The 10,000-nt window shown below is 47.2% G+C and overlaps 2 protein-coding genes across 3 annotated transcripts in view; both read left to right on the forward strand.

Annotated features, from left to right (window-relative positions):
- Nucleotides 1-5,528, forward strand: part of LOC143276225 (uncharacterized) — a 22,794-nt gene extending 17,266 nt beyond the window's left edge. The window contains exons 4-5 of one of the 2 annotated variants that reach the window (XM_076580691.1): nt 1,286-1,411; nt 2,811-5,528. In XM_076580691.1, coding sequence (XP_076436806.1) covers nt 1,286-1,411; nt 2,811-4,151 — 1,467 coding nt within the window. In that variant the 3' untranslated portion in view covers nt 4,152-5,528. The remainder of the gene's footprint in view (nt 1-1,285; nt 1,412-2,810) is intronic. The other variant, XM_076580693.1, reaches the window with a different exon arrangement.
- LOC143275765 (SCO-spondin-like) overlaps nt 5,190-10,000 on the forward strand; it is a 47,357-nt gene continuing 42,546 nt past the window's right edge. Inside the window, exons 1-2 of the mRNA XM_076580044.1 lie at nt 5,190-5,661; nt 5,846-6,373. Of these exons, the coding sequence (XP_076436159.1) occupies nt 5,190-5,661; nt 5,846-6,373 (1,000 nt within the window). The remainder of the gene's footprint in view (nt 5,662-5,845; nt 6,374-10,000) is intronic.

Consider the following 10,000-nt stretch of genomic DNA (forward strand, 5'->3'; position numbering starts at 1 on the left):
AGAATTAAGAAACATTATTTGAATATAATTATAAACATAGCCTACTATACTGCACATTGATTATAATAGACAGATAAGATAAAAATAAAGATGCGTTACGGAAAACCGCAACCAGATAATCAGCACACACCCGCTAGTCAGCACACATGTTGCTAGTCAGGCATCTGTCCAACAGATGAGGTGCAGCGTGTATGTGGATTTTTTCCCGATATCGGGGACGCATGCTTGAGAAACTGAAACTGACACTGAAACTCTTGCCACACGAGAGGGCGCCCCGAAAGACCTAAGGCGTGATTGTAGCGGAGAGTGTCTTGCCCGAGTTACGCCTAGCTGTCTTAGCCAAGAGGGCGTCAGGACAGTCGCCGTTGTTCCGAGTACAGGATGAGTGACGTCTTGAACTGGGATACCCATTCCGGTTTCTTTCCCTGCTTCCTTCCTGTGTACGTGACTGGCTGGGCTGGTCTTGGCTTCCTGCTGACACGGGACTCTCTCTCTTGTGTGTGCGTGTGCGTGTGTGTGTGTGTGCGTGCGTGTGTGTATGTGTGTGTGTGTGTGTGTGTGTATGTGTGTGTGTGTGTAGTGTGTGTAGAATAGAATACTTTTCATTGTCATGAAACCTTAAAGTTTATAAGACACAATGAAACATAAACATGAGCATATTAAGAAGAGAAACAACATTCGTGAAGAAATTTTGCCAGCTTTGGCTGTAATTATGTTACAAGGATAAACTCACTAGACTTTGCATTTGGGCGACAAATATCGATTAGGAATCTGTGTCTGTTGGTATTGTATTTTGTCTGAAAGGTGAATCTCGTGTGTGTGTGTGTGTGTGTGTGTGTGTGTGTGTGTGTGAGAGAGAGAGAGATAGACAGACAGACAGAAAGACGGATAGATTAAGCTCGAGCGCACGCACACACCCCATACCCCCCCTCACACACACACACACATGCGTGCGCGCGCACGCGCGTGCATGTCAGATGACGGAAGAAAAAGAAGACGAAAAAAAAAAAGAAGATGACGACGAAGAAGTAGATGAGAAAGCAGAAGGAGGAGAAGGAGAGGAGGAAGAAGAAGAAGAAGAAGGGCGACAAAACACAACCACAAAGACAACATTAAAAACAACAACAACAGCAACTCTAACAACACCAATAACAGCAGCAACAACAACAACCAAAACAACATCAAAAGCCCGCAGAGAAAAAACCCTGAAAAGAAACGAACCCCTGAAGACCCGACCGTGACCCGACCTTGACCCGACCTTGACCTGACCTTGACCTTGTTTCAGGTGCTGCGCACGGTCAGCACGTTCTGCACGGTGGCGTCAGGGGTGACCCTGATGGTGGTGGCCGTGGAGAGGTACAAGCGGATCTGCACCCCGCTGAGGAAACAGATCACTCCGAAGGGGGCTCAGGTAATACATGTGACGATGTGATGAAGATTATGATGATGATGATAGCAGCAGCAGCAGCAGCAGCAGCAGCAGCAACAACAACAGTAATAGTAGTAGTAGCAGCAGCAACAACAACAGTAATAGTAGTAGTAGCAGCAGCAGCAACAACAGTAGTAGTAGTAGCAGCAGCAGTAGTAGTAGTAGTAGTAGCAGCAGCAGTAGTGGTAGTAGTAACAGCAGCAGCAACAGTAGTAGTAGTAGTAGTAGTAGTAGCAGCAGCAGCAGCAGCAGCAGCAACAACAACAACAACAGTAGTAGTAGTAGTAGCAGCAGCAGCAGCAGCAGTAGTAGTATTAGTAGTAGTAGCAGCAGCAGCAACAACAACAACAACAGTAGTAGTAGTAGTAGTAGCAGCAGCAGCAACACCAACAGTAGTAGTAGTAGTAGTAGTAGTAGTAGTACTGCTACTGCTGCTGCTGCTACTACTACTACTACTGTGGAGTGACGGCCAAGAGGTAACGCGTCCGCCTAGGAAGCGAGAGAATCTGAGCACGCTGGTTCGAATCACAGCTCAGCCGCCGATATTTTCTCCCCCTCCACTAGACCTTGAGCGGTGGTCTGGACGCTAGTCATTCGGATGAGACGATAAACCGAGGTCCCGTGTGCAGCATGCACTTAGCGCACGTAAAAGAACCCACGGCAACAAAAGGATTGTTCCTGGCAAAATTCTGTAGAAAAATCCACTTCGATAGGAAAAACAAATAAAACTGCACGCAGGAAAAAATACAAAAAAAATGGGTGGCGCTGTAGTGTAGCGACGCGCTCTCCCTGGGGAGAGCAGCCCAAATTTCACACAGAGAAATCTGTTGTGATAAAAAGAAATGCAAATACAAATACAGATACTACTGATGTACAGAAATAAGAGAGATCAGGATATCAGCAACACAAAACAACACGAAAGGCACAATGAAGCGATGCAAACGAAGCTGCACACAAACGTGTGGATGTGTCACACGTGTGGATACGTCAGTGTGTTGTCAATTTTGGGTGTGCCACTGACAGGTTTTGCTGTGTGCAGATGTACTGTGTCACTCAGAGGTGTGCGACAGGTGTGCCATGTGTCACTGACAGGTGTGTTCCGTGTGTCACTGACAGGTGTGTGCTATGTGTGTCACTGACAGGTGTTCGTGCTATGTGTGTCACTGACAGGTATGTGTTGTGTGTCACTGACAGGTGTGTGCTGTGTGTCACTGTCAGGTGTGCTGTATGTCACTGACAGGTGTGCTGTGTGTCACTGACAGGTGTTAGTTGTGTGTTAATGATAGCTGCGTTATGTGTGTATCACTGACAGGTGCACGATATGTGTGTGTGTGTGTGTGTGTGTGTGTGTGTGTGTGTGTGTGTGTGTGTATGTGTGCAGATGATCATCCTAGTCTGCACGGTGGCGGCCTCCATATGCGCGGCCCCGGCCTGTATCATCTACGGGGCGCAGACCACGCCCACCTCCACCCCCAACATCAACGGCACAGATTGCTCCTTTTCCGACGTCTTCCTGGACTCGGTGGTCCCCCTTGCCTTCAGCTCCTTCCAGTTCCTGCTCTTCTCGCTAGGGGCGCTGGTGCTGGTGGTGCTCTACTCGCTGATTGGTCGCAAGGTGTGGTCGCACGCGCACTTCCGGAGGAAGGGCTTCAACAGGAGGATGTCGTTCTTCTTCGCCGGCTCCGAGTGCTCCTCGCCTACCACCGATGACGTTGTCTTCGCCTTCCCCGTCGGCAAGAAGACCGCCGCCGCCGCCGCCGCCACCGCCGTTACACCCGCCCCCGAGGACAACAGCAACACCAGTGAAGGCAACAACGAAAACAACGACAACGAAAACAACAATCATCTGGGCAAGGAGGGGGTAGAGGCGGAAGAGGTCCCTGCGGACGTGTCCCCCCGTGACGTGGTGGTGAAGGCCGTCGGCTACCCGGCCTCTGCTGACGTCACAATGGACGACGAGGCAGGCGGGCAGCTGGAGAACACGTGCCCCACGGAGCAACCCCTCAACTCCGACACGCCCACACATGATGAGGGACAACCGGCACCGGCTGGGGACGGGCAGATAGACTCCATGGAAAAGCAGGTGTCTGTGGAAAGACAGGTATCTATCGACCGACAGGTGTCTGTGGAAAGACAGGTATCTATCGACCAACAGGTGTATATAGAAAGACAGGTATCTATCGACCGACAGGTGTCTAAGGAAAAGCAGGTGTCTATGGACCGACAGGTGTCAGTGGACCCTCCGGCCAGCCCCGCGGAGAGCTTCCCTCAGGGCATGGACACTTTCCGGAGACCCCGCCCGCCAGCCCGGGCCGCCTCCAGAGAGAGGGTCAAGTCCGGCGACTCCTCCATGCTCCGGGGCCGCTACCGCCGCCGCTCCACGCAGCACACCCAGTCCGACATGCGCCGCTTCCTGCACCGGTCCGAGTCGGTGAACGCAGGAACGCGCCGTACCACCCTCATGCTGTTTCTCATCACGTTGGTCTACCTGCTTAGCTTCCTGCCCTACCTGATCCTCATGATCGTCAAGGTCATGGACGAGGAGTCGCTGAGCGGGCGGGGCGGGGGGTGGGAGCTGGCGCACAACATCCTGCTCAGGTCCTACTTCATCAACAGCATGGCCAACCCCATCATCTACAGCTTTTGCTCCAGGACCTTCCGCAAGGAGTGCTCCAAGGTGCTGCACTGCAACTGCTGCAGGTCCCCCGTGTTCGTCTACTGAGGCTGCAAGTCTTCCGTATTCTTCTTATAGAGGCTGCTGAGTCCATCACGTTCGTCTGTTGAGGCTGCAAGTTATCATTTTGTTCATTCAGGCTGCAAGTCCCCGCACTCAGCTCTTTCAAGTCTGGCCTTAAAACCCACCTCTTCACAAGATAGCCTCCCTCCCTTACCTCTTCCCTGTCTTCAGTTTCTTCAGTTTTAGAGTTATGCATGCGTGTGAATGACTGGTGTGAAAGCGCTCAGATTTGTCTCTGCACAAGATTCAGCAATAAATACCATTATTATTATTATTATTATTATTAGTAGTAGTAGTAGTAGTAGTAGTAGTAAGTCTTTCGTATTCTTCTACAGAGGCTGCTAAGTCCCCCATGTTCGTCTATTGAGGCTGATAATCAATAACTAAGTGGTTTCAGTTGCCCTGTTTAGTGTTAGGAATGGACCGGTTTTAAGATGTTTTATCAGTGTTTGTAATGGACCGGTTTTAAGATGTTTTATCAGTGTTTGTAATGGACTGGTTTTAAGATGTTTTACCAGCGTTAAGAATAGACTGGTTTCAGGATGTTTTACCAGTGTTAATAATAGACTGGTTTCAATGTTTTACCAGTGTTTAGAATGGACTGGTTTCAAGATGTTTTACCAGTGTTAAGAATGGACTGGTTTTAAGATGTTTTATCAGTGTTATGAATGGACTGGTTTCAAGATGCTTTACAAGTACTAAGAATGGACTGGTTTCAAGATGTTTTAACAGTACTAAGAATGGACTGGTTTCAAGATGTTTTACAAGTGTAAAGAATGGACTGGTTTCAAGATGTTTTAACAGTACTAAGAATGGACTGGTTTCAAGATGTTTTACCAATGTTTTTTAATCTGTCGTGTGTCCGACATGCTCTCAGTTCTGGAGTGGACTTTACAGCCGGCTTGGTCACAAACATGAACGAACAAACGAACGAACGAATGAATGAACGAATGAATGAATAAATAAACGTATTAGTGAGTGATGAGTGAATGAATGAATGAATGATGAGTGACGACTGTCGACATGCTGACTGGCCAGGACTGTTGGCCAAAGACACTGACACAGCACTGGGGACAGTCATGTGATGTGGATGACACGCGGTACACCTGCCTGGACAATCAGCATTCACCCAGCCACAGAGGACAGTCAGGTGGTGTGGATGACACACGGTACACCTTCCTGGACAATCAGCATTCACCCAGCCACAGAGGACAGTCAGGTGGTGTGGATGACACACGGTACACCTGCCTGGACAATCAGCATTCACCCAGCCACAGAGGACAGTCAGGTGGTGTGGATGACACACGGTACACCTGCCTGGACAATCAGCATTCACCCAGCCACAGAGGACAGTCAGGTGGTGTGGATGACATGACACACGGTACACCTGCCTGGACAATCAGCATTTACCCAGCCACAGAGGACAGTCAGGTGGTGTGGATGACACACGCGTACACCTGCCTGGACAATCAGCATTCACTCAGCACTGGGGACAGTTAGGTGGTGTGGATGACACACGCGTACACCTGCCTGGACAATCAGCATTCACCCAGCCACAGAGGACAGTCAGGTGGTGTGGATGACACACGGTACACCTGCCTGGACAATCAGCATTCACCCAGCATTTGGGACAGTCAGGTGGTGTGGATGACACACGGTACACCTTCCTGGACAATCAGCATTCACCCAGCACTGGGGACAGTCAGGTGGTGTGGATGACACGCGGTACACCTGCCTGGACAATCAGCATTCACCCAGCATTTGGGACAGTCAGGTGGTGTGGATGACACACGGTACACCTTCCTGGACAATCAGCATTCACCCAGCCACAGAGGACAGTCAGGTGGTGTGGATGACACACGGTACACCTGCCTGGACAATCAGCATTCACCCAGCCACAGAGGACAGTCAGGTGGTGTGGATGACACACGGTACACCTGCCTGGACAATCAGCATTCACCCAGCCACAGAGGACAGTCAGGTGGTGTGGATGACACACGGTACACCTGCCTGGACAATCAGCATTCACCCAGCCACAGAGGACAGTCAGGTGGTGTGGATGACACACGGTACACCTGCCTGGACAATCAGCATTCACCCAGCCACAGAGGACAGTCAGGTGGTGTGGATGACACACGTGTACACCTGCCTGGACAATCAGCATTCACCCAGCACTGGGGACAGTCAGGTGGTGTGGATGACACACGGTACACCTGCCTGGACAATGGTGTTGATGACACACGGTACACCTGCCTGGACATTCAGCATTCACCCAGCCACAGAGGACTCTGGCCCAGCATACAGCAAGCAGCTACATTTCACATAATTTGAACACAGGACGGTTAGTTCCCTCCTTCACAGAACTGAAGGGTGCCGTCAAGGACGTGCAGTTCGCTGGGTTCCTTCTCTGCACCTTTTGTCCACGCGTCTGCTGGTGGACGGGAAGTAACTCGCTGGTATTGGCTGGTAGTTGTGTCCCTTGTCTGACTTTTGAGGAGCAAGGTTACGGCACTTGGTCACTCCTTTATAGCTGAACGCTCCTGCTATCATTTCGTTTCTATCATTGATCATAATTTATTATCAGTCTCCGCGGCTTCTCTTGGAAGGGAAGTAATTCCGTACCAAATGTGGATATTTTGTAAAGTGTTACTTCCCTTGCATGGTGTGAGGGGGCCCGGGGGGGGGGGGGGGGGGGGGGGGGGGGGGGGGGGGGGGGGGGGGGGGGGGGGGGCGCTGAGAGAGTGCAGACAGAAGGAGAAGAATTCCTGCCTGTCTCCTGTCACCATCATCACCACCACCACCACCACCATCATCATCATCGTCATCACCAACAACAGCAACCGTCATCATCATCAATCATCAGCGATGGGGGTGATGGCCTAGAGGTAACGCGTCCGCCAAGGAAGCGAGACAATCTGAGCGCGCTGGTTCGAATCACGGCTCAGTCGCCAGTATTTTATCCCCCTCCACTAGACCTTGAGTGGTGGTCTGGACGCTAGTCAATCGGATGAGACGATAAACGAGGTCTCGTGTGCAGCATGCACTTAGCGCACGAAAGGGTTGTCACTGGCAAAATTATGCAGAAAAATCCACTTCGATAGGAAAAACAAAACAAAACAAAACAAAAAAAACAAACCCCCCCCCGCCCCCCCAAAAAAAAAAAAATCCCAAACAACTTCAGGCAGGAAAAAAAGAAAAAAAGAAAGAAAAGAATTAAGACAAGTAAAGAAAATAAATTAAAAAAAAAAAAAAGAAAGAAAAGAAAACGGTGGCGTTCTCAGTGTAGCAACTCTTCCACGGGAGAGTAGCCCGAATTTCACACAGACAAATCTGATGCGACAAAAAAAAAAGAGAGTAACACAATCATCATCATCATCATCTTCATTTTCACCCTCCTCACCAACAACCACCAACACCATCTTTCTTTCTTTCTTTCTTTCTTTAATTCCTTCCTCCTTCCCTCCCTCCCTCCCTCCCTCCCTTCCTTTCTTTCTTTTTTTTTTTTTTTTTACATTTCTCCTTCCTTTCCCCCACTTTCCCTCCCTCTTCCAACCCTTCCCTCTACCATTCTTTCTTTCTTTAATTCCTTCCTTCCTTCCTTCCTCCCCCCTCCCTTCCTTTCTTTATTTCCTTCTTTCTTTCTTCCTTTCATTCTTATTTCTTATTTCTCCTTCCTTTCCTCCAGTTCTCACTCTTTCAACCCTCCCCTCTACCTCAACTCACCTCACCTCACCTCATCTCAGGCCCATAACTACAAAGTGTAGTTGGGGGAAGCCTGAGGCCCGCAGACGCAACCTCCCTTCTCCATCTGTCTCTGTCGGCAGCCGCCGGCAGCCGCTCACGTGTGTACAGTCCGGTCCATTGTTTGATGTTCTCATGCCAGTTCTTCCGCTGTCTTCCTCTTCTTCTCCCGCCCTCGATGGTGCCTTGAATGATTGTTTTGGACAAGCTGGTGTGTCGAGTGTTGTGTCCAAACCGTATCAGCTTGCGTCTCTTCACAGTTGAAAGGAGAGGTTCTTGAGGCCCTCTATCAGTCTTCTCAAAAAATAACAACCCCCCCCAAAAAAACCCAAAAAAAACAACAACAACAAACAAACAAAAAACAAACAAAAACAAAAAAACAACAACAAAAAACAAAAACAAACAAAACAAAACAAACCAGAAAACAAAAACAGACAACAACAACAACAAACAACAACAACAATAAAAAAAATTTAAAAAAAAGCACAAGAAAGAAAAAAAATTACTACAAACCATTTCAGAAATAATCTTCATACATTCTGTAACAGTTTTGCATGATTTCATACTGAACATCAATGTTATGTGATGCAACTTTACTTTGACAGTAAATGTCTTTTACTTGTTTGATTTGTTTTGTTAATGTTGCGACTCTTATCCGTCACAATGTTACAATGCTGGTTTTTTTTTGTGTTTTTTTTTCAATGTAAAAAGATTGCACGATGCGGTAATATGTATGAGTTTCAGTTTCAGTTTCAGTTGCTCAAGGAGGCGTCACTGCGTTCGGACAAATCATATACGCTACACCACATCTGCCAAGCAGATGCCTGACCAGCAGCGTAACCCAACGCGCTTAGTCAGGCCTTGAGAAAAAACAAACCAAAAAAAAACAAAAAAACAAAAACAAAAAAAAACAAACAAAAAAAACGGGGGAATAAATAATAGATAAGCTTACATAAATAAATAAATAAATGAATAATAATTATAATATAGAAAAAGGTAGAAGTAATAATAATAGTAATACTAATAAAATGATTAAAAAAAAAAAATAAATAAATAAATAAATAAATAAGACAACAATGGTGATAAATAAGCGAATAAATGTAAAACATGAAGACACATTCATCTTTATATGTATGAATACTGTCCGATGTTAACATGAATCATGTTAGGTGTCATTGTACATATCAACCTGTTGTAAGATAATAAATCTGATGTGATTCACACGCGTGTCATTTCGTATTTTTTAGTGTGTGTGTGTATGTGTGTGTGTGTGTGTGTGTGTGTGTGTGTGTGTGTGTTTTATCTTCAGTTTAACGTCTATTCACTATAAGTGTTTTTAGACGGAGAGGAGTAAAGAAGTGGATAAAGGAAAGGGAATGCATGTGAATATTAGTGTAAAAAAGTATTCATGTTATGTATCAGAGGAAAAGTATATTATAAAAAAAAAGGTCTAAAGATATTGTGGTGTGTATTGAATGAGGTGTCATGTGAAGGAGAATATGTATATGCATATCAACAAGTATTAACCTACAACAATGTAAATATAAATAACAACATTAATTATTATACATGAAAGGAGGATACCAACTGGACTGGAGTTTAACATTTCCGAAAACATTCTAAGCAATGAATAATCATTCAAAATCTTTTCAGTGGCTAATGAAATATTGGAAGAAAAGTCATCAACTACATCTTTAGGAATTAACTGTCTTATGCTCGGACAATGAATGAGTAGATGACAGTTATTTGCTTACCGCATATACATTTTATATTTTTAGTGTGTGTGTGTGTGTGTGTGTGTGTGTGTGTGTGTGTGTGTGTGTGTGTGTGTGTGTGTGTGTGTGTGTGATATGTGCACCACCTACCAACAGAACCGCTTCTTCACGGAGCCAGACTGGAAGTGAAGACTGCTACCACGTCTTTCCTCCATCAACCCGATCCCCATCATTGACCCCCCCCCCCCCCCGAAATCTGTCCCCCCCCCCCCCCGCCGCCCCCATCAATCTCCCCGCCATCAATCTACCACCTCTATCAATAAGCCCCTACGCCCCCCCCACCCCCCATCATTCTGCCCCGCTCCCATCAATCTCCCT

Source organism: Babylonia areolata, chromosome 31 (genome assembly GCF_041734735.1).
Source record: "Babylonia areolata isolate BAREFJ2019XMU chromosome 31, ASM4173473v1, whole genome shotgun sequence".
NCBI lineage: Eukaryota > Metazoa > Mollusca > Gastropoda > Neogastropoda > Buccinidae > Babylonia > Babylonia areolata.